General features: G+C 33.8%; 3 protein-coding genes and 1 long non-coding RNA gene across 4 annotated transcripts; all 4 read left to right on the top strand.

Annotated features, from left to right (window-relative positions):
- Positions 1–885: 885 nt before the first annotated feature.
- On the top strand, positions 886–5,034 carry LOC11410709 (F-box/FBD/LRR-repeat protein At4g26340). Its single transcript, XM_003596655.4, has 5 exons — positions 886–1,429; positions 2,570–3,020; positions 3,105–3,254; positions 3,341–3,643; positions 4,709–5,034. The coding sequence occupies exons 1-4, from the start codon at positions 939–941 to the stop codon at positions 3,620–3,622; spliced, it is 1,374 nt and encodes a 457-aa protein (XP_003596703.1). The 5' UTR covers positions 886–938; the 3' UTR covers positions 3,623–3,643; positions 4,709–5,034.
- A 1,837-nt stretch (positions 5,035–6,871) lies between these two features.
- LOC11416628 (disease resistance protein RPV1) lies at positions 6,872–10,131 on the top strand. The gene is made up of 4 exons (XM_024777134.2): positions 6,872–7,442; positions 7,753–8,293; positions 8,325–8,882; positions 9,012–10,131. Exons 1-4 carry the CDS (start codon positions 6,886–6,888, stop codon positions 9,303–9,305), a joined length of 1,950 nt encoding a protein of 649 aa, XP_024632902.1. The 5' UTR covers positions 6,872–6,885; the 3' UTR covers positions 9,306–10,131.
- Positions 10,132–11,345: 1,214 nt separating this feature from the next.
- LOC112419271 (TMV resistance protein N) lies at positions 11,346–17,764 on the top strand. Its single transcript, XM_024776566.2, has 6 exons — positions 11,346–11,668; positions 12,858–13,440; positions 13,710–14,841; positions 14,955–15,236; positions 15,693–16,625; positions 16,711–17,764. The coding sequence occupies exons 1-6, from the start codon at positions 11,644–11,646 to the stop codon at positions 17,434–17,436; spliced, it is 3,681 nt and encodes a 1,226-aa protein (XP_024632334.1). The 5' UTR covers positions 11,346–11,643; the 3' UTR covers positions 17,437–17,764.
- Positions 17,765–19,890: 2,126 nt separating this feature from the next.
- On the top strand, positions 19,891–23,550 carry LOC112419517 (uncharacterized). The gene is made up of 3 exons (XR_003009630.2): positions 19,891–20,114; positions 21,148–22,157; positions 22,254–23,550. It is a non-coding gene; the product is annotated as an uncharacterized lncRNA (long non-coding RNA).
- Positions 23,551–24,651: the final 1,101 nt, after the last annotated feature.

The raw sequence follows: 24,651 nt of genomic DNA, 5'->3' as shown, positions 1-24,651 counted from the left end.
GGAGTTTCTCAAAATTCAACAAAAATTCTCATTAAAGAAGTGAAAATAGAAGGAGAAGATGAAGACTTTACGAAAAATGTAGTTTTTAAAGATATTCTTTTATCGCAATCATAACAATGTTTCTTTTACATAAAATGTCATTTTTACATATATGTTATGATGTTACTAATTACTATTAGAATAAATAATAAATGATCATTATTTTATCTTAATTTTATATGCAGGCAAACTAAAATATGTTGAGTTCAAAAGTAATTTTGTTATATGGTTTGACAATATTTTGTTTATAAATCAATAATTTCCATTAATATTTAAAAATTTAAATCAAAATTATACAAACAAACATAATAAAATAATCACATGCGTTATCGCAGTAGAAAGAGCAAACAGACGGGCACGATAGTTCCCGTCTTTCCGCTAGTATATCTAAAGTAAATAACACATTTCAACTATTTTGAGCTGACTAATGACACATATAACAAATAAATAAGAATAAATTTAAATATTAAAAAAATGTAACAAACACGATATGAATATTTATATGTTTGATTTTTTTTCCTTTATCATTTAAAAAATGTAACAAACTAGATGAATATATTTATAATTACTTTTTCATTATCCCAATTATACCCTTAAAACAATTTATAATTATATATATATATTTTTTTATATTGTTGGTACCATTGAAATAAATAATTGTCGTTAGTTTAGTTTGTTATAACTTGAAAATAATAATTATTTATATTTTTTTAGTTTTAATATAAATCAAAATATTATTAAAAAAAATATCGTTAATAATTTTTAAACGTTAGCGCAGTAAAAAAAGGGGGAAAGACGGAGGTGGTATTTCTTTCCGCTAGTTTATATAAGGCAAACAAATGTTACTTTTAAATTACTTGTCTCTTATTCATTCACCATCGCCCCTCTGCTAAAGAACGATGGAAGATACATCATTGAAAACCTTCAAAAGACGACGAAAAACAGAACAAATCAACACCGACTGGATAAACACCCTACCAGACTCACTCCTCTGCCATATACTCTCCTTCCTCCCAACCAAAATCACCGTCACAACAATCCCTCTCGTCTCTCGCCGTTGGCGCCATCTTTGGGAGAATCTCCAAGTCTTCGATTTCTATCTCAAATACAACAAACACACCATCAACAACAACGACTTCAGAAAATTTGCAGCTTTTGTTAACTCTGTGCTGTCTATCCGTAGGTCACGTGATATTCGAAAGATGCGTCTTTCTTGTGGTCATTCTGAAGTTGACCCTTTCTTCTCCAACTCTATTGACTCGTGGATTCGTAGCGCCACTGGCTCTTGTCTACAGGAACTGGATATCACTTTGTTTTACACTGACCGTGAATATGTTTTCTCTATCTTTCTCACCATTTTAGCTCCTTGCACTAACCTCGTCTCTCTCAGGTAAGCCAATCTTTCATTCTTCAAATATTTTAACCATACAATTACTAGACAGTTGGATTGTGCTGTATGTTTGCTAAAAAAACAGCCAATTACGAATGAACTTGCAACGATAGTTATGAGCTACCTGATTGAATTTGTAGTGTTTGGTAAATTTAACAGTTCAACTAGCTAATGACATAAAAATGATATATTTAATTAAAATTTCAGGGGTAAAATTGAGATAAATAATGGTAAGCTTTAATCTATAAGCTACTCGAATTAGCTTATCAAAAATCGTTATAAGCTAGTAAAAACAAGCTTTAAGCTCGTGAGAGAGCGACAATTACCAAATGGAGTCTTTTTTAATCAAATGAGCTTACAAGACATAAGAAATAAGCTCATAAATATGTCTTACCAAACAGACCCTTTAATACTCTCCATCCGTACTATTATGAGAGACATTTGTGTCAACTAAGTTGACGAATGATGTATTTGGTTCAGAATTTGAATCGTATAAGACAAATTTCGTTGACATAAATGTCTCTTATAAATATGACAAGAGAGTATTATAAGGATAACTACTCACACATTTAGGGTTACTTATGGCATCCACAATGGAGCTCCGGTGGCTAAATGGATCACACATTTAATTTTACCTAATAAGTACCATATTCCTCCAACCAACACATCTATTTTTTTTTTTAACTAAATGGGTCATACAATTAACTCTATAATGACATTTCGACAGTATTCATTTATTTTAGTAAAATTTATTAAATGGAGTCTTCATAAAATGAAGAGTGTCCTTCCATTCCACGGGCAACACACCCAATATTTCCATTCCACAGTAAGGTCCCTATTTAGCTCGGTGCTAAGTAGGTGAACCACTCACCATAATGGATGCTTTAGGGTCATACCACTTGTCAAGAAGTTAAAAAGGGAAATTAATGAATAGTTTTATGTAGAAAAAATCAACTTATAAGGTTTCAACGTGTTGAATGCATTATTCCCAAGATAAACTTTCATTTTTTATCTTCTTAACTAGTGTTTTAGGACGCATTTAGGGCACTTGTTAGCATTTCCTTTAAGTTAAATGTGATATGACGTGATACATGATTATAACCTAACATAACAATTATGTAACGTGCTTACGTATCCCAGTCTCTGTGGTGATATCTACGTGGTATTGGAACGCTCTTCAGCGTTTTTCTTACCATCATTGAAGAAGCTGCAACTAGACATTGGTTATGTTGAAATGAATTCCATGGATAACCTACTCTCAAGCTGTCCCATCCTCGAGACACTAGAACTTTCCATTTCTCCTGATCGTTTGGCCAGACTTCGTGTGCCACCTTCCTTGAAGAGGTTGAAATTCACCGTTGAGAACAACTTTGGGGCCTACCTTGAGATAGACGCACCAGGTCTCAAGTATCTTAGCCTCGTCAATATCACATTTGGCGATGCTGCCACAGTTGGGAACTTAGACCAAGTGGAAGAAGCATATCTTGATGTATTTTCCACTCCTGAAAATGAATCTGTCGACCCTTTATTCGATCTCTTCCGAGCTCTCTCTAGAATTAAACATCTAGTGTTGTGTTTATCAACAACCAAGGTGAGTTATGTTTTCATTATTTGTATTATATGTAGTTTTATGCTAATATTACATAAGCACTTACTGTTGTCTGTGTACAAGCAGTGGCTATTTGCTGCCCCTGTTATGGATCTCTCGGAATTTCGCTATTTGCTTCATCTAGAGGTCATTCTGCCCTCTTTCAGCTTGAGTTTTCTGTTGAGCTTACTTCATAAATGTCCTATGCTTCAAGATCTCATAATTCAGAACGACAAGGTTTGTCAATTTAAATTGAAGCTTTGGTGTGTTCATATGTTGTTTATCATTTGCATCCTAGTTGAGTCGTTTCATGTTTCCTACAGCGTCTAGCTCCACCAACTTTATATGGATTGGCCGCAAAGACTAAAAATGTTCCTAATTGTCTCGTTTCCCACTTGAACTTTATTCACTTCAAAGGATATCAAACATTTTTGCATGAGATGGAATTTGCTGCCTATGTTTTACGAAATGGACTTGTTTTGAAGACGATGCTTATTTCTGGTTTATTGTTGGACAAAAAGGAGAAGTGGGAGAAGTACCTAATTCTAAAAGAATTTGCAGATATACCAAAGGGCTCTGCCAACTGCCAACTTAAGTTTGATTGAGTTGTACCTCGTCTCCTTAAGGTGCATACTCTTACTGTCTCTATTCTATGTGGCGTACTAAATCAAAGATGATGTTTAATCTGCAAAATTAGGTGTTCCTTCCCTTCTTTTTACCTGCATGTCACCACATTTTCAACTGTTATTTGTGGTGGAATGGAATTGCATAATTTCATAACCCCATACTTTGATGAATTATCACCTTTTGTTATTGAAATACCGTCTTTCTGTAATAATCTATTTTTTTTTAATATTTGTATTCAAGTTTGCCCTTTAGAAAATCTAAAATAAGATGAAACATCATTTGTTGTACTAATGAATTTCATTTGGGAAATGAAATTATAGTGTAATGTTTTTGCCATTGATCAAGTCTTAAAAGAGATAGTATACCCTGAATACATTTTATGGAACCATATTTTCTTTTGCACGAGTAGTATTATTAGTGTAATTTACTTTGTTACGATTTTAGAGATATTTTTTCCCTCTTAAACCTGAAATACACCTTGATTCTTAGAATGTGTATAAAGCAAGTAGTTTTGCTTAATTAGTAAGTATACCAAGTCAAGGTGTATTAATGTTTAATGCTTTGTTTTCTTAAAAAGTCACTGCCGTCTAAATGTTATGCAGTAGTTTAGCTTTTGTTGTATGGCAAGCTATTCTAGCAAATTTTGAGTACAAAGTTCACACAAGTAGATGATGTTTTTCATTTCAAAGTACTATAGCCTCTGTTGCAAGTTTGGTACTGAAAAATGAAATTTGTGTTTCAAAGTTTGTGGAAACAAGGGTAAAACCCCCCTTCCAAGTTCCAAGTAAATTTGTTACATATGTTGCTGCCATTGTTAACTTGCTTAGTCTTGGTTTTTAGATAAGTTAATTGATTTATATTGTTACATAGTGCTAAATGGAATGCTTTGTAAAACCTAGTTATGTCTATGGATTGAAATTACATGAATCACTAATGGTAAATTTATGTTGCAGGGTAAAGTAGTGTACCGATTAGGCATTTGCAAATTTTGGTTGGTTATATATTCTGTCTTCACTTAATTGTTCAGAATAAACTTGTAACTTTTTCCACTTTATGCTTGGCAGTGTGCTTTCCGGCGTCAGTTCTGGCTACGCTAAAAAGTTGACATTCGGAGCATAACATATAGTTTGGATTTTTCATTTCAGCAAGTTCACAAGCCTCCGGCGGTAGCAACTACTATGTAATATGTTTTTAGTATGGTCATAATTATAGCCAATACAGAAATATGGCCTATTAGTACTTGAAAACACTCTTTGCTTTTTTTGTAGAAGCTAATTTTTACAAGTCTAACTACTGCTATTAGGTAGAAGCACATGATCTTTTGTACTGTTTAAATCAAACTTTGATATTTGATCGTATTGAAAAGGCTAAGCTACATGATTTAGTATAATCAGTTGACAGACCTGCTGCAACCACCAACGGTTACATAACTTTTCATAGTGGAATAGAATGTGCCACCCGTCCTCGACAGCCCCTTCACAGTGCGTCGGAATGCACCCTTTGCATATGCTCGGGAGGAGTAGAGACTCTCTAAGCACTATTCCAATCTCCTATGACATGAAAAGACCATCCCTCATAATAAGTTTATATCCGGATTCAACCAAATAGCATCCATTATGATCCGCAATCCAAATTAACCCGTTCTCTTGCCCTGAATTAAGGGGATGCCATGATATCCTTTGCAGCCTCGTTTAAGTTAAGGGACAAAATATATTTTAAATTTTTCTTCCACCAAAATCCATCCCTCTCCTAGTCTTGAATCAAAAACAATTTTATATCTTTCTTATCACAAGGCCTTACTTTCCATCTTCTCTTCCTTGAACCAAAGATACCTTATTACCCAAACTAGAGATATAAATCAGTATCCATATAGACATGAATAATATGATATTCATGCTTATTATGTTAGTTGAATATGATATATGTGTCCGTTTCATATTCATGCGGGCAATCAAAAAATTGTTTTCTTAATTACCTAAAAAAATGAAGGACAAAAAATCATCACATTCATCTCTATCTCTATCTATATTATAATTAAATGTTTCGGGGCATAATCATCATTTGAAATCACCATGCTCTTATTCTTCTACAACGACAATTTCAGATCAATATGTTGAGATAGAGTAGAGATGAATGATCCTATCTCAAAAGTAGGATCATGGGTTGTTGCCGGATGATGACGTTGGTGCTTCCCGTTTGTGGTTTTCTTGGTTTGGAGTTACATGGGAAACAGGTTCATGGGGTTCGTTGAGTACAAGTCATGTACATTCAACTCAAAAGTAAAAAAAACTTCATAAACATTTAACATGTTGAGGTGCAATTGCACAAACCCACATTTCCTTCTGCATTGTTGACTTACCTTCCGCATGAATATATCAATTTCTCTCCCTTCAACGATCCCATCAAGTACTTATTTCTTTTTCCGCATGAGAAACCATTCTTATGGTGGAATTTATAGAAGATGGATTCAAAGTCAAAATTTTCAGGTAAAATCATTAAACTTCTTACCATACTATATGAGGTTTTTGTTTGCCCCGTTTTATTTATTTATATCATTTATTTTACTCTTTACTGCTTATTCATGAAGAAAACCACTGCTTTCTCTAAATTATGTAATTCATTTATTTAATTATTATAATAAATTTTTTTATGTATCGGTGTTGATGTCGAGTGTTTTTTTACATAAGCAATGTCGACCTGTCGGTGTCGTAGTCTGTGCTACATAGGATGTTAGAGACTAAACTAAACTGATTGATTTTCATATACTTTAAGAACTAAATTAATGGATTTCCCATGGTTAAGCACTATTGACTATATTTATACAGTATGGGGACTAACTTGGAGAGAAAGTGCTAGTTTAAGGATCAAATTGATGGTTTATTCAGTAATTTACATATAACATTAGTTTTTTAGAGTAGGCCTTCATTTCGGTTCCTAAACTACGTACCGCCACTTTATTCTTTGGTCCTTGAACTAAATAAATGTAATAAAAAGTCCCTATACTATTCTCAATCTATCAAAGTAGTCTCTGAACTATTACTTTCAGTTTCTATCCTATTTTCAAAGTAAATAAGGGACAAACATGATGAATTGAGAATGTTGTAAGGACTATTTATTGTATTTTTATAGTTCAGGGACTAGGAACTAAATTGAAAGTTAACTCTTATTGTCATTAATATTTAATTGATGAGATGCATTTTCATTTCTTATATCACCAGACATGTTGCTCTCATAGAAGTCCATGCTCCTGCCACTGTTTCGACCACAGAGTCGTTTGACATCTTCCGATTTGATCCATTTGGGTCAGGGAGATATAGGTTCTTCCAGTGATTCCAATAGCATCCAAAGCTATAGATATGATGTGTTTATCAGTTTCCGTGGTGCTGACACCCGCAGCACTTTTGTTGATCATCTTCATGCTCATCTAACAACTAAGGGTATTTTCGCTTTCAAGGATGACAAAAGACTTGAAAAAGGAGAATCCCTTTCGCCGCAACTTCTACAAGCAATTCAAAGTTCTCGGATTTCTATTGTTGTCTTCTCTAAAAATTATGCGGAGTCAACATTATGTTTGGAAGAGATGGCCACTATTGCTGAATATCATACAGAATTGAAACAGACTGTTTTCCCTATTTTTTATGATGCCGATCCATCTCATGTACGAAAACAGAGCGGGGTGTACCAGAATGCCTTTGTTCTACTCCAGAATAAATTCAAACATGACCCAAATAAGGTTATGAGATGGGTGGGAGCTATGGAAAGTTTGGCTAAATTAGTCGGTTGGGATGTTAGGAACAAGTAAGTGTTAAGTCTATTCTCTTGAATTATTTTACATTCATGACATGACTTTGTGGTGTTCAATTGAGTTTTCTTGTGCAGCAAACTACTTTACAAATCAAGCCTGTATATTTTATTCTCCCCCATTGGAAGTAATTGTACAATATTATCAATTATGATAGAAGTTATTAACTCATTTCATCATAATATCATATCTTCAAATCTTCACGCGCTAGCATATATAAAGTAATCCTTATTATTTTTGTCCTGACATGACTTTCTGCTTGTTTTCTTTGGTAATAATTTAGTGTTTTATTTCCCTCTCTTTCAGGCCAGAGTTTCGAGAGATTAAGAATATTGTTCAGGAGGTAATAAATACAATGGGTCATAAATTCTTGGGGTTTGCTGATGACCTTATTGGGATACAACCTCGAGTAGAAGAATTAGAAAGCCTTTTGAAATTAGACTCAAAGGATTATGAATTTCGAGCTATAGGCATTTGGGGGATGGCTGGAATCAGAAAGACAACTCTTGCTTCTGTCTTATACGATAGAGTCTCTTATCAGTTTGATGCAAGTTGTTTTATTGAGAATGTAAGCAAAATTTATAAAGATGGCGGTGCTACTGCTGTACAGAAACAAATCCTTCGGCAAACCATAGATGAAAAAAACCTAGAGACATACAGCCCTTCTGAAATATCTGGAATTATACGTAAAAGACTTTGCAACAAAAAGTTTCTTGTAGTCCTTGACAATGCTGATCTATTAGAGCAAATGGAAGAATTGGCTATAAATCCTGAATTGCTTGGTAAAGGAAGTAGAATAATCATTACAACCAGGGATATGCATATTCTGAGTGTTTGGAGCTCAGTTATCAGTATCTCACGATACATGTGTGTCGTACGATGTGTATGAGGTTCCACTATTGAATAGCAATGATGCCCGCAAACTTTTCTATAGAAAAGCTTTCAAAAGTGAGGATCCCACTAGCGGATGTGTAAAGCTGACTCCTGAGGTACTAAAATATGCTCAAGGTCTTCCATTAGCTGTTCGAGTAGTGGGGTCTTTCTTGTGCACTCGAGATGCTAACCAATGGAGAGATGCTTTGTATAGATTGAGGAATAATCCAGACAACAATGTGATGGATGTGCTTCAGGTAAGTTTTGAGGGATTACATTCAGAGGACCGAGAAATATTTCTGCATATTGCTTGTTTCTTTAAAGGGGAGAAGGAAGATTATGTGAAGCGAATTCTAGATGCTTGTGGGTTGCACCCTCATATTGGAATTCAAAGTTTGATTGAGAGGTCATTCATAACTATTAGAAATAATGAAATTCTTATGCATGAAATGTTGCAAGAATTAGGGAAGAAAATTGTTCGGCAACAGTTTCCTTTCCAACCAGGATCGTGGAGTAGATTGTGGCTTTATGATGATTTCTACTCTGTCATGATGACAGAAACGGTAACAAGATACCTTTTAAAAAATTAAAACTTCTTTTCCCATTTCATAGTTGAAATTTATTCAACCATTTTGATTCCCACCCCCCCTCCACCTTACCTCTTGTAACATGTTTAATCTTAATGTTTTCAGGGAACAAACAATATTAATGCCATAATTCTAGATCAAAAAGAGCATATCTCTGAATATCCTCAGTTGAGGGCTGAAGCATTGTCAATAATGAGGGGACTTAAAATTCTTATATTATTATTTCATAAGAATTTTTCAGGAAGTCTCACTTTTCTTTCTAACAGCTTGCAGTATCTTCTGTGGTATGGTTACCCTTTTGCTTCTTTGCCATTAAATTTTGAGCCGTTTTGTCTTGTTGAATTGAATATGCCTTATAGCAGTATTCAACGACTATGGGACGGTCACAAGGTATTTTAATGATGTCTTTCATTTTCTCATTTTAGTTAAATAATAATGATCTCAACCATTATAAAACAAATTTGGGACTTTACACCTACATAAATGATGATTTGCATTAAAAAACCTACTCATTAATCATATTTTGGTGTTCCAAGTTGTACATATATCCCTGTCTTCCCATAGACACCTACATTGTGTTGATCTCCTTTTCAACACAAGGTTTGTCAATATTTCTGTAACCTCTACATAAATTTTGACTAATAAGTAAGATATACAATCCATTTGTAGTTACAGGCTAGTTACCAAAAGAAAAATTCGCAGTCAACTTGCTGCTAATTTCATGAAATGATTCTACATGTTAGCATCCTTTCCTTGATCATATTTAATCTTCAAACTAAAGTTTGCGAAAGGAAGGATTAAAGAAATACTTCTAAATAAATTGTTGCAAAACATAGTCAAGGAAGTAGTCTGCACCGAGTTGCAATATTTCCTTTTGCACCGAAAAGACAACATTCTGTTGTCGTGCGGGCTACCTGAACTCTTGCTATTGTCGAATGCAACAAAAATGAAACAAACTGTTTACCCTATTTATGAAGTAGATCCATCTTCTTACACTGAGAAATTCAAACTCGAACAGGCAGGGATCATCAATGTAAGAAAGCTAATATGTTGGATTTGATGTAGGAGATAGTGTCATACATTCTTCTCTTAACTTTTTGTACATTCTTTAGAAGAATAAGTGAAGTTTTGTTGAGTTTTACTAGCTGATAATCAAATTATATTATTATTCTCCTGTAAATTTGGTGATAATTTAGTTTATCATCTTTCTTTCTTTTAGGCCAGAATTTGCAGACTGCGGAGATTGAAAAAATTGTTGAGGCAGTGATAAAAGCATTGGCTCATAAATTCTCAACCTTTACTTAATGGTTGCTAATTTTGTTTTCTTTGTTGGCTTGATTCCTTATACTGTTGGTGAATAACCCTTTTTGCTTTTGGATTCTTCTGCTTGTCTTATATGTTGCTTCTGATGGTTTGTAGAACATTTCCTTTTATTCTGTTACCCTTACTGAACTGTACTTATAGGACAATTGATAATTTATTCTATTTTAACAAAAGGAGTAAAATAACTTATTGAAGTAAATATAAAAAAGAATTGGCTTAATTGCACTTTTGGCCCCTATCTTTCCAAAAGTTGCGATTTTGGCCCCCTAACAAATTAAAATACAAAACAGCCCCCTATGTATTGGATATTTGGTAGTTTTGGCCTCCAAGGCCACTTTTGACTTAGTCTTCGCTGACGTGGCACTCACATCACTTAAGTGAAGTGCCACGTGTTGACCATTGTGGGTGCCATGTCAACGAAGACTAAGTCAAAAGTAGCCTTGGGGCCAAAACTGCCAAAGATCCAATACATGGAGGGTTGTTTTGTATTTTAATTAGTTACGGGGCCAAAATCACAACTTTGAAAAGATAGAGGGTCAAAAGTGCAACTAAGCCAAAAGAATTCTTGCTAACTTGTGCCTAAAGGTACATGCCAAGGAACTCAAAATTTTGAAAGGAAAAAAAAAGTAATTTTGTACTTTTTAAAATTGGAATATATGACTTTTAAAACAAAATTACTATAAATAAATCTTTAATACTTGCTTTGTTAGCATTTTTCATATAAAAATATTGTATTGGAAAGGGGTGAATTGAAATTTTTAGAAGTATAAATATTGTTTTAATGCAAAACTGTTTTTAGCATTTGCTTTTTATAGGTACTTTTAGGATTTGTTTGGAAAAATTCATTTTTGAACTTATTACGCATAAGTTCATTCGACTGAAAACTAAAAAAGACTCGTTTAATAACCGTCATTTACTTACGAACTAATTAGTGGATAGATTAACGATGAACTTATCATTAGTTATTCAATTTTACCCATGTAATCTTCAAGACACTAATTTTACTGATTCAACCGCTAATTTTACCTTTCAATATAAATTTAATCGATTAACTTATTTGTTATCCGCTATAAAATACTTAATAAGCTGTTATCTGTTTTTTAACACAAAACAGAGCCTTAACATTTGTGAGCACTGTTAACTCTAGTATATTTTTTTATCAACTTTACACCAAAGTCAAACTAATTATTATACTTTTCATTCTTCATCATCATCGTAATTTCCTAGTCTCTTCTTCGATGAAGGAGTGAAGAATTTGCAAGGAAAAAGAGGGTTCTTCCGGTTGAAAATATATAATCCCATTATATTCATTTTTCTTCATTCATCCAACCCATTAAATGCTTCTTTCTCATAAACACAATTCAACCTCCCAGAATAGTTAGAAGAACCGTTCTTCCGGTTGAATTCAGATAAGATGGATTCAAACTCCAAATTTTCAGGTAAAATTATTTAAATATGAATGAAATTTTCCCTATTTATATGATTCATAATGCTCCCTCCCTCCATTTTTTATAACAACATTTAACAAAAAATCACGGATATTTTGAAAAGTTGTTTGAGTAATAAATTTATCTGGAAATATGTGTGACTGATACTAGTTACTCCCTCTATTTCACAATACTTATGGATTTTTAGAAATTTACACATACCAAGAAATGAAATAAATTTTGTTATTTTTGATGAAATTTTGTGTGTTTTTTCTATAATAACCTTAACTATTTACTCCCTCCGTCCCTATATATATCCATCCATTTGACAAAAATATTATCCCTAAATCTTTTCAAATTACTAAACACATTTATTATTTTTTCCTAAACATACCCCTAATTAATACCGCTAACTTATCTTGAAATATGAAAAATCAAATTTAACATACTCCCTTCATCCCTTAATGTAGGCACCCATTGTTTTTTTCACATTTCTTAAGAAAAGTTGTCAGTGTAGTTAATGTGTATGTTTTGTGTGATAATATTACGAAATTGTCTTTTATTTGTATTTGTATTAAATTTGACTTTTCATATTTCAAGGCAAGATAGTAGTATTAATTAAATACACTTGCCCCTTAGTTTGTTCCAGTTTTACAATCAAATACAATACAACTGAGTTGTTCAATAATGTCTCCTTTTATAGCAGATCAAACATACCTTTATAGTTAGAGACAAACAATTTTTTGTGAATAATCTTATAATTAAGGACGGAGGGAGTAATTTTTTATTGAATATACTAGGTTTCTCTTTCTGCTCATGTGCTAGGGAAATACCATCTATCAAAATCTATGAATATTTTTACACATAACATTTGTTTGTTTATCAGAATAAAGATCTCTAAATAGGATCCTCTCAAACACTAAGGAGGTTTTGTTCTAATATTAGAAATTGACTCCTAACAAAAAGAAAGTGCAATTGGACTCCTAATCATTTCAAATTATATTATATTTTTAACAAATGAAGCACCAAAAACTCAAATTTTGACTAAATTATCCGGCCCCAGCAGCCCTGACCTTAAACTATCACTCTTTTCTATTTGGTCCCTGAATTGAAGGTTCACTTTTATTGTCATTATTATTATTATTTGATTTGATTATTTGACTTGATGAGAGGAGATGCATTTTCATTTCATGTACAACAGAGATTTTGCTCTCATGGAGGTCCTTGCTCCTGCAACCATTTCGGGCTCTGTTAGGTCGTTTGTCATTTTCCAATTCGGGCCAAGGAGGTACAGCTTTTTCCGGTTCTTCCATTGATTCCAGTGGAGTGCATAGCTATAAATACGACGTGTTTATCAGTTTCAGAGGTCCAGACACCCGCAACACTTTTGTTGATCATCTTTATGCTCATCTAACAAGAAAAGGTATTTTTGCGTTCAAGGATGATAAAAGGCTCGAGAAAGGAGAATGCCTTTCGCTGCAACTTCGACAAGCAATTGCAAATTCACGGATATCTATCGTTGTCTTCTCAGAAAGATATGCTGAGTCAACATGGTGTTTGGAAGAAATGGCTACTATTGTTGAATGTCGTAGCAATTTCTTACAAACTGTTTTCCCTGTTTTTTATGATATCAATCCATCTCATGTACGAAAACAGAACGGTGTGTACCAGAATGCCTTTGTTTCACACATGAAAAAATTGAAACATGATCTGAATAAGGTTGAGAGATGGACGAAAGCTATGGTCTATTTAACTGAAATAGTTGGTTGGGATGTTAGGAACAAGTAAGTGCTATTGATATTCTCTTTGGGTTTTTTACATTCTCGACATGAATTTCTGGTGTTCAATTGAGTTTTCCTTTGCAGCAAACTATTTTACAAATCAAGTCTGTTTATTTTGTCAAGAGAAGTAATTGACTCATTTGATCAAAATCTATTTACATGTGTCAACATATATAAATCAATAAATTAATTGTTATTATATTCATCCTAACTTAACTTTCTGACTGTTTCTTTGCTAATAATTTTAGTGTTTATATCCTTCTCTCTTTCAGGCCAGAGTTTCGAGAGATTCAAGATATTGTTCAGCAGGTAATAAAAACATTGGGTCATAAATTCTCAGGGTTTGCTGATGACCTTATCGGGATACAACCTCGAGTAGAAGAATTAGAAAGTCTTCTGAAATTAAACTCAGACAATGATGACTTTCGTTTTATAGGTATTTGGGGGATGGCTGGAATCGGAAAGACAACTCTTGCTTCCGTCTTGTATGATAGAGTCTCCTATCAGTTTGATGCAATCTGTTTTATTGAGAATGTAAGCAAAATTTATAAAGATGGTGGTGCCACTGCTGTACAGAAACAAATCCTTCGGCAAGCCACAAGTGAAAAAAACCTAGAGACATACAGCCCTTCTGAAATATCTGGAATTGTACGTAAAAGACTTTGCAACAAAAAGTTTCTTGTAGTTCTTGACAATGCTGATCTATTAGAACAAATGGAAGAATTGGCTATAAATCCTGAATTGCTTGGTAAAGGAAGTAGAATGATCATTACAACCAGGGATATGCATATTCTAAGAGTGTTTGGAGCTCAGTTATCAGTATCTCACGATACATGTGTGTCGTACGATGTGTATGAGGTTCCACTATTGAATAGCAATGATGCCCGTAAACTTTTCTATAGAAAAGCTTTCAAAAGTGAGGATCCCACTAGCGGATGTGTAAAGCTCACTCCTGAGGTACTAAAATATGCTCAAGGTCTTCCATTGGCAGTTCGAGTAGTGGGGTCTTTCTTGTGCACTCGAGATGCTAACCAATGGAGAGATGCCTTGTATAGATTGAGGAATAATCCAGACAACAAAGTTATGGACGTGCTTCAGGTAAGTTTGCAGGGATTACATTTAGATGACCAAGAAATATTTCTGCATATTGCCTGTTTCTTTAAAGGAATGAAAGAAGATTATGTGAAGCGAATTCTCGATGCTTGTGGGTTGCATCCTCACATTGGCATTCAAAGTTTGATTGAGAGGTCACTCGTAACTATTAGAAATCAGGAAATTCATATGCATGAAATGTTGCAAGAATTGGGAAAGAAAATAGTTCGACAACAATTTCCTGGCGAACCTGGATTGTGGAGTAGATTGTGGCTTTTTGAGGATTTCTACCCTGTCATGATGACAGAGATGGTAACAAAATATATCGTTCAACAATAACTTCCTTTCCCATTCAATAGTTTAAATTTATTCAAGCAGTTTGTTTTTGTCCCTGTTTGTAATATGTTTATTCTTAATACTTTCAGGGAACAAACAATGTTAAAGCCATTATTCTAAATAAAAAAGAGCATATCTCTGAATATCCTCCGCTGAGGGCCGAAGGATTGTCAATAATGAGGGGACTTAAAATTCTTATATTATATCATCAAAAAATTTCAGGAAGTCTCAATTTCATTTCTAACAGCTTGCAGTATCTTCTTTGGTATGGTTACCCTTTTGCTTCTTTGCCATTAAATTTTGAGCCATTTGGTCTTGTTGAATTGAATATGCCTTGTAGCAGCATCCAACGACTATGGGACGGTCACAAGGTATTTTAATGACTTCTTTTATTTTCTATTTTTAGCTTAAGAATAATCTAACAACAGTGATGAGTTAGTCGATAAAGGAGGGGGTTGTAATTCAAACATCTCATAGGGGAGGGGAGTGTATATTTTAACATAAGAGGGGAGGGAGTGTAGTTAAAGCTTCTCTCAGAGGAGGGGAGTATAAAGTTTACTCATATTCTTTTTATTCAAATAGGGAGCTCTGCCTACATTTCTCTAAGACTTGATTAATAAACATAAACTACTGCATTGAAAATGATAATTTACTTTTATTGTTATTTCAATTATTTGATTTCAATTTATTGAACTCTTAGATACACATCAAGTGAAAAAATTAATCACAGATTCTATATGAAAATTAAACAAAGCACGCCAAAGTTAATTGATGATATTCAAGTTTGAAAATTGTTAAAATTTCATTGCTAATTCTGTCTTTCACAGGATCTCCCTTGTTTGAAAAGGGTGGATCTCAGCAACTCCAAATATCTTCTGGAGACTCCCAATTTTGATGGAAGCCGAAGACTTGAACGTCTAGATTTTACAGGATGCATAAACCTATCGTATGTCCATCCGTCCATTGGACTTCTGGAAAAACTTGCTTTCTTGAGTTTGGAAGGCTGCAGCAGTTTGGTCAGGCTAGTTCTTGATGGTGATGATGCATCTAACTTACATTCTCTCAAAGTTCTACACCTCTCTGGCTGCCTAAAACTTGAAACCATGCCAGATTTTACTGGGGTCTCAAATCTTGAGTATCTTGATGTTGATCAATGTTCGAGTTTATCAACGATTGGTCAATCTATTGCGGTTCTTACACAGCTTAAGTTCTTGAGTTTAAGAGACTGCACAAATCTTGTTAGTATTCCCAAAAGCATTAATTGTATGACATCTCTTGTAACTCTAGATTTATGTGGCTGCTTAAGACTAGAGAATCTACCCTTGGGAAATGTATCAGTGTCTGCTGAAAATATGGACTACTTTTCAGTCTCTGGAGAAATTGTTGACCACTCTTACTATCTGGAGTCTTTGATTTTTTTGGACCTAAGCTTTTGCAATTTAAGTACAGTTCCTGATGCTATTGGAGATTTATGGCATTTAGAAAGGCTAAATCTTGAAGGAAACAGCTTTGTTTCCCTACCACCTTCAATGGAGAGGCTTTCCAGTCTAGCATATTTAAACTTGGCACATTGCAGCTGGCTTCAATCTTTGCCTAAGCTCCAATTGTGTGCTACTTCTTCATATGGTGGAAGGTATTTTAAAGTGTTATCTGGATCTCATAATCATAGGTCAGGATTATATATTTTCAACTGTCCCCTCTTGGAGATCGCAGAAGGAGGTCAAAGCTTGGCACTTTCATGGCTAGAGAGATTAGTTGAGGTGCACACTTGATATGCCTCTCTCTCTCTCTCTCTCTCTCTCTCTCTCTGTACTGATAAATTTGTGTTATTTTCATCTTCTGCAGAATCCTCATCATTTCCGGTGTGGTTTTGACATTGTTGTTCCTGGGGAGAAAATTCCAGAATGGTTTAATCATCAATTTACGGGAAATTCAATAATAAAGATATCAGACTTTACAAATGAGTTTGACAACTGGCTCGGCTTTGCCTTTTGTGTGGCATTTGTGGAAAACTGTGGTTCAACTACGTCTGGTTTTTCACTTCGTTCATTTTCCTCTCAGCTTACATATCCTCTTTATCTTTCTTTTGAAAGTGAACATATGGAAGAAACTTTCGATATACCGCTTCGGTTTGACCTGAACATAGTTGATGGCTCAAATTCAGAGCATCTCTGGCTAATCTATATCTCTAGACCCCACTGCCATTTTGTAACAACAGGAGCACATATCACATTTAAAGCTTGCCCTTATCTGGAGATAAAAAGATGGGGATTATGCAAGGTACTCGAGCATGATATCTCTATCTCATCCGAGTTGGGGATAGATGATGTTCGACATCAACGCTATCTTCACTTGGATCATGTACATGAAAGTAGCAGCAGCAGCAGTCCTGACCTCCAGCTTCCTTATAACTGGTATGAAACTGAGGTAGAGATAAAACCTAAAATCAAACTTCGTTATAACTGGCATGTTACGGAGGAACAGGAAAATGAGAATAGGGAAGTGAATGTGAAACAAAATCATCTCTCAGATATGGGACTCAACACATACATAGATGATGATTTGCATTAAAAAAAAACCCTACTAATTAATCATATTTTGGTGTTCCAAGTTGTACATATATCCCTCTCTTCTCATTAGACACCTGCATTGTGTTGATCTCCTTTTCAACACAAGATTTGTCAATATTTCTGTAACCTCTACATAAATTTTGACTGGAAAGTAAGATATACAATCAATTTGAGATTGATTTTTGTAGTTTCAGGCTAGTTACCAAAACAAAAATTTGTAGTCAACTTGCTGCTAATTTCATGAAATGATGTTGCATGTTAGCATCCATTCCATGATCATATTTAATCTTCAAACTAAAGTCTGTGAATAACCTTTTTGCTTTTGGATTCTTCTGCTTGTCTTATATGTTGCTTGGTTTGTAGAACATTTCCTTTTATTCTGTTACCCTTACTGAACTGTACTTATAGGACAATTGATAATTCATTCTATTTTAACAAAAGGAGTAAAATAACTTATTGAAGTAAATATAATAAAAATTGCCTTAATTGCACTTTTGGCCCCTATCTTTTCAAAAGTTGCGATTTTGACCCCCTAACAAATTAAAATACAAAACAGCCCCCTATGTATTGGATCTTTGGCAGTTTTGGCCCCCCAAGGCCACTTTTGACTTAGTCTTCGCTGACGTGGCACTCATATCACTTAAGTGAAGTGCCACGTGTCGACCATTGTGGGTGCCATGTCAAAAATCCATTTTTGAGCAAAAACCCAATTTTGAGGAAATTAAAATTAACTACTTTTAGCATTTTTTTTTTTTACGGATACTTGTAGGGTTTGTTTGTCAAAAACCCATACTTGTAGGGTTTGTTCGTCAAAAACCCATTTTTGAGCATATAAAAGTTCATTTGATTAAAAAAGTTGATACCCATGTAAATCTTACCAAACAAACACTAAGGGGGTGTATTCAAAGGATTTTAATAGACTTTTTTATGAAAAGAAAATCTTGAGGTATTGAATCAAGACTTTTATGGAATCTAAATAAATCTTGTGGTATTCAATCAAGACAATTAAGACTTTTTTTTTCAAGACATCAAAATCCGTTGGTATTCAATTAAGATTTATAAGAACTTATAAAATGTTTCGTGGTATTGAAAATTAGACGGATTTTAATGGATTCATTTGTGTAATGGATTGTGTGAGACTTTTTAGTTAAAATACACTCTTCCAACAATCTCACACAAACTCTTGAGATTTTGTAATACTCTTCCAATTTTTTTTTTTTTTTTTTTACGTTTCTTCCAAATTCTTTTATGTTCTACTGTAACAATGATTAAAAATCTCACGAGAAATTAGTGATCAGAAAAGAATTTACAATAAGATTTTTACAAATTATAAATTAACGATATATATCAAATCATCATTAAAAATCTCAATGGTAAATTCTTTTTTTCTTAACATAACTTTTACGTTCATTAAAAAAAGAACGTATTGTATAATCTTGTGATTAATTTATCATCTACCTATATATCAAATTATTATAAAAATCACAACTTTACGTTCATTGGTATTATAATAATTTTTCTACTTGTAACATGCATTTTTCAATCAAATTATTATAATCAATAAACTAACATAACTTATTTTTAGGTCTTTTTTTTTTTTTTTTTTGAAAACTCGGTATCCGATTCAAGAATCGACTAATCCGAGGGGACCAATCCCACCGCCCACTTGCGGGGGCCCCGTTTAAAGCCAGAGCAAGCTCTGTATGGACTTAGCCCACCGAAATTGGTGCCAGAGGGAATCGAACCTGAGACCTCTGGAGGAGCAAACTCCAAGGTCTATTTATTTTGATATCATATGTCCAGAAATTTTAAGATTAATCAACATGCCAGTAGTATATTATCTAATAGTCTTTTTTTTTTAAGAAATATTATCTAATAGTCTATACACTCATTGATTCAATATTTTTTTTTCCGGTTAATTTATAATTGTACTTTTGTTTTTGAGATTTTTTGGCAACTGATTTATACATCTAATAATATTATACTGTATTGTATCTTTAAATTTATTAACCCTTTTAAAATCTTAAAAATCCATTAAAATCCTTTAAAATTTATATCATGAATCCATTAAAATTTTGCAAAGAATTTTGATTGTAAAAAGTCTTTTAAAAAAAGTCTTTTAAAATCTCACAAAATCAATACAATCCAACGAACGAAGTCTTTTAAAATCTTCAAGATTTTTTCTATCAAAACAGTCTTTTAAAATCTCAATCCAACACACCCCCTAATTTTATTAATTCAACAGTTAATTTTACCTCTCAAAATAAAACTTGATCGATTAATTTATCCGCTGTCTGTTATAAATAAGAGAAATGATATTTGTACAACCATTTTGTGACAATTTTGGTACAACTTTCTCTCTCATACTCACATGATGGTCTTATCATCTCTCTTTATTTTTCTCTCTCCAAGGTTGTCACTAAAGTTATCATGGATGTAAAAATATCATTGCTCTATAAATAAGCTTACCATCAGTATTCTCTATTTTTAACACAAACAGAGAGCCTTAACATTTGTTAGCACTGTTAACTCTGAAGTCTCCTCCTTATCCACTTTACAACAAAGTCAAACTGATTATTATACACTTACGCGTTTTCCTTCTTTTCTTCTTCATCATCATCATCATCATAATTTCCTCGTCTCTTCTTCGATGAATGAAGCAAGGATACTGCTACTAAGGTATGCATCATGCATGTGATGTGGAACCCACATTTTTGACTTACCTTCTTACAATAATAATCTGTATTTTGCATTATATTCATTTTTCTTCATTCATCCAACACAATAAATGCTTCTTTCTTTCTCATAAACACAATTCATCCTCCCAGAATAGTTAGAAGAACCGTTCTTCAAAAAAAAAAAAAAAAGTGGAATTCAGATAAGATGGATTCAAACTCCAAATTTTCAGAAATTTTTAAAGATAAAATTTTCTCTATTTGTATATGATTCATAATATTCTGTCAGTCCATTTTTACAGCATTAACAAAATTCACGGCAAAAATCACGGATAGTTAGAAAAGTTGTCTGAGTAATATATCCTCTTATCTTAAATATGTGACTGTTGCAATTTATCATTTGTATATAAATACATTCGATGTTATTTTTTATATTACAAATTAATAGCATTAATTAGGAGTGTATTAAAAAAAGTGGAATAAATACATTTAGAAATTTGTATATAGTCTTAATTTGTGTTTGATATGCTAAAAAGTAAGTATTAGGCAGGATAACACAACATGAGACATAACAACACATGACAAACTTTTATGGTGTTGAACAATTGTCTTGTACGATATTTGTTGGACAAAAGACTATTTTGGCATAAGGCAAGTGGGAGTCCCACTGTGGGACAGAAAGTTGTGTTGTTGTTCAGCGAGGGACAAAAATTTCAATTTTTGTCGTGTCTCTTGCCCCATAGTTTGTTTTGTCCCTGGAACAGTTTTACAATCAAACACATTGCAACCGAAGTTGTTCAGTCAAGTTTTCGCTAATCAAATGTACCCTAGGTTTCTCTTTCTGCTCATGTCCTAGAGACAAACAATTTTTTGTAAATAATCTTATAATTAAGGACAGAGTGAGTAATTTTTTTTATTGAATATCCTAGGTTTCTCTTTCTGCTCATGTCCTAGGGAAATACCATCTATCAAACCTAGGATATCATTTTTATTATTATTTGATTTGATGAGATGTATGTTCATTTCATATACAACAGACATGTTGTTCTCATGGAGGTCCTTGCTCCTGCAACCATTTCGGGCTCTGCTGGGTCGTTTTTCGTTTTCCAATTCTGGCCAGCGAGGTACAACTTTTTCTGGTCCTTCCATTGATTCCAGTGGAGTGCATGGCTATAAATACGATGTGTTTATCAGTTTCAGAGGCGCTGACACCCGTAACACTTTTGTTGATCATCTTTATGCTCATCTAACTAGAAAGGGTGTTTTCGCCTTCAAGGATGATAAAAGGCTAGAGAAAGGAGAATGCTTTTCAACGCAACATCGACAAGCAATTACAAATTCACGGATTTCTATTGTTGTCTTCTCAGAAAGATATGCTGAGTCAACATGGTGTTTGGAAGAAATGGCTACCATTGTTGAAAGATGTAACGATTTGCAACGAATAGTTTTCCCTGTTTTTTATGATATTGATCCATCTCATGTACGAAAAGAGAATGGTGTGTACCAGAATGCCTTTGTTTCACACAGAAATAAATTTAAACATTATCCGTGTAAGGTTGAGAGATGGACAAGAGCTATGGTCAATTTAGCTATGGTCAATGCTTAATAATTATGATAGTGCCTCTAATGGAAGAATTTGGGTCTCTTGGAATCCAAATGTATTGGATCTCAAACCTGTTGCTTCTAGTGCTCAAGCCATTCATTGTGAAGTTGTTAATCTAACTTCAAATAAGTGTTTCAATTTTGTAGCTGTGTATGCTTTTAATACCTTGGAACTTTAATAATGTGTTGACGGTTGATGATAGGCTTAATGGTAATCCAGTGACTGAACATGATATTCAAGATTTTTCCGAATGTCTGCTCCATAATAAGCTATCGGAAGTGAGAACAATCGGAGATCATTATACATGGTGTAATAACCAAGCTAGTGGAGATAGAATCTATTATAAGATAGACAGATTTATTGCTAACACTAGTTGGCTGCAAAGGTTCAACAATGCACTGGGTGAAGTTCTTCCTAAAGGAGTATCTGATCACTGTCCTATATGTATGGATATGTCTTGTCCTGCTTCTCCAAAGAATACTCCTTTCCTATTTATTAATGTATTGACTGACCATCATCTTTTTTCCTTCGTTGATACAGGAGAAATAGGGTCAGAATTTGCATACTAATCTCTTGACTAATATATGGTTCAAGTTGAAAGCCTTGAAAAAAGATCTAAAAGAGTTAAATTCTACACATTTTCAAGGTACTACCAAAAAAGTTGAAGATGCTAGAACTGCTTTAGTTGATGTCCAAAGGCAGCTTAGTTCAGATCCGATGAATCTTGATCTCATTGAAGCTGAAAAAGTTTGTTTGTCCTCTCTTAAAAAGTGGAGTACTATAGAGGAGCAGATATGGATCTAGAAATCTAGAGCTAATTGGATTCAGCTTGGGGACTCAACACAAAATTTTTCCATGCCTTTGCAAAGGAAAGAAGATGTCAGAATATCATTAAGTTCCTCATAACAGAAGATGGCACCAAAATTGACAAGCATAACCTCATCAAGGAGGAGATTAGAGGGTTCTATTTAAAATTGATGGGTAGTTCTGTTGATTCGTTACCTATGGTGGACAAAAATATCGTCAAGAGAGGTCCTATGTTATCTCAGCATCAGCAAGACTTGTTGTGCTCAGAGTTCACAACCATGGAGGTCAAAAATGCGTTATTCTCCATGGATTCTTCTAAGGCTCCAGGTATTGATGGTTACAGTGTTCGTTTCTTTAAATGCTCTTGGAACATTATTGGTGATAGTGTCATTGATGCTATATTAGAATTCTTTAAGACTGGTTTCATGCCTAATATTATCAACTATACTTATGTGACTTTGCTACCCAAAGAAGCTAATGATACATCAGTTAAGAATTTTAGGCCCATTGCCTGTTGTTCAGTGATATATAAGATTATTTCCAAAATTCTAACAAGTTGAATGCAAGGAGTCTTAAATAGTGTTGTTAGTGAAAATCAATATGCTTTTTGTCAAAGGAAGGGTGATTTTTGACAATATTATTTTAAGCCATGAACTAGTCAAAAGTTATAGTAGGAAAGGGATTTCTCCAAGGTGCATGGTGAAAATTGATCTTCAGAAGGCTTATTATTCAGTTGAATGACCGTTTATAAACTATTTAATGCTTGAGATGGGTTTTCCATGCAAGTTTGTAAATTAGGCGATGGCTTGTCTTACTACTACCTCCTATACATACAATGTTAATGGAGATTTGACTAGACCTTTTGCTGCCAAGAAGGGTCTTAGACAAGGAGACCTATCTCTCCATATCTCTATGTGATATGTATGGAATATCTTAACAGATGCCTTTTACAGCTTAGGAAAAATGTTGCTTTCCACTTCCACCCAAGATGTAAAAGGTTGAATTTAATTCATGTGTGTTTTGCTGATGATTTGCTGCTGTTTTCTAGAGGTGATGTGGATTCTGTCTCTCAGCTTTTTGAAGCTTTTAGCTTGTTTAGTGCTGCTTCTGGCCTTAAAGCTAATCAAGCTAAGAGCTCAATTTATTTGGGAGGTGTATCCACGAGCGTTCAAGATACTATTGTCACTAAGTTTAACCTCATCAAAGGTGCGCTTCCTTTTAGGTACCTTAGGGTCCCCTTGTCCTCCAAAAAATTATATGTTATTCAGTGTCAACCTTTGGTGAAGAAGATCATTTGTAGAATTGAAAATTGGTCTTCCAATTTGTATCGTATGAAATAGCGAGTTTGACCAAAACCGACCTAACCAACCCGTGAACACCCCTACTCAATGGTGGAGCCACATTAGAGCTTGGGTGGGCAGCGCCTCACCCCACCACAAAAAGTTCTAATTTTTTATATGGGAAATTACTAAAACTTCCTAGACGTTTAAATAAAATTACCTTGTGTTTCACCCTCTTCTCCATCTGAGTAAGCGACTAAGCGTTACTATCATATTTTTAAGTCACTCAACATGCATTGATAATTATTTTGAAATTTTAAGGTATGTAATTTAATTTTTTATTTATGGTCAACTTTGTGCCGATTGATGCTTATTAAAACATAAATCATATATATATATTAGTTTATTTTGATGGTCCACCTGGAAAAAAAATTCCTGACTTCGCCCCTGCTCAACTTATTTTGACAATGAAGGGTATAGATGTTGGCAAGCAAAACGCTGGTTGATTAAGGTCATAATGTATATGAATTGGATATATAGACATTTTAACCTATTATGCCTACTAGAGATGAATTTGATGGAGCATTAGTGCCACTTTTGAAGAAATCAAATTAGTGCACGCAATCCCCGTGTACACGTGTCAAATCTCTAAATTTAAACGACGGCAATTAGAGTCAAATTTCTAAATTTTTATCGATGGTATTTTTTTTCTAAAAAGTGTATAGTATACAAACTAGTATCAATTAAGTATTTTTTATGCTTGGAGAATCTGAACGGTCAGTTCTGTTTAATGGGTGGCAGATGGTTGCTGCTTAACGGAGAAGAAAGGGATAGAATGGAAGAGGGGAAAA

Source organism: Medicago truncatula, chromosome 2 (genome assembly GCF_003473485.1).
Source record: "Medicago truncatula cultivar Jemalong A17 chromosome 2, MtrunA17r5.0-ANR, whole genome shotgun sequence".
Lineage (NCBI taxonomy): Eukaryota > Viridiplantae > Streptophyta > Magnoliopsida > Fabales > Fabaceae > Medicago > Medicago truncatula.
Note: the sequence above shows the minus strand (reverse complement) of the source record. Positions and strands in the feature narration are given on the sequence as shown.

Excerpts from the sequence above, each read along its gene's own strand:
- LOC11410709 (XM_003596655.4), top strand. The coding sequence starts at position 939 with ATGGAAGATACATCATTGAAAACCTTCAAAAGACGACGAAAAACAGAA. Across the intron at positions 1,430-2,569 it reads ACTAACCTCGTCTCTCTCAG|TCTCTGTGGTGATATCTACG; the intron begins GTAAGCCAATCT and ends TACGTATCCCAG. Across the intron at positions 3,255-3,340 it reads TCATAATTCAGAACGACAAG|CGTCTAGCTCCACCAACTTT; the intron begins GTTTGTCAATTT and ends TGTTTCCTACAG.
- LOC11416628 (XM_024777134.2), top strand. The coding sequence starts at position 6,886 with ATGCTCCTGCCACTGTTTCGACCACAGAGTCGTTTGACATCTTCCGAT. Across the intron at positions 7,443-7,752 it reads GGTTGGGATGTTAGGAACAA|GCCAGAGTTTCGAGAGATTA; the intron begins GTAAGTGTTAAG and ends CCTCTCTTTCAG. Across the intron at positions 8,294-8,324 it reads TGAGTGTTTGGAGCTCAGTT|GATGTGTATGAGGTTCCACT; the intron begins ATCAGTATCTCA and ends TGTGTGTCGTAC.
- LOC112419271 (XM_024776566.2), top strand. The coding sequence starts at position 11,644 with ATGGATTCAAACTCCAAATTTTCAG. Across the intron at positions 14,842-14,954 it reads CTGTCATGATGACAGAGATG|GGAACAAACAATGTTAAAGC; the intron begins GTAACAAAATAT and ends TAATACTTTCAG. Across the intron at positions 15,237-15,692 it reads GACTATGGGACGGTCACAAG|GATCTCCCTTGTTTGAAAAG; the intron begins GTATTTTAATGA and ends TGTCTTTCACAG.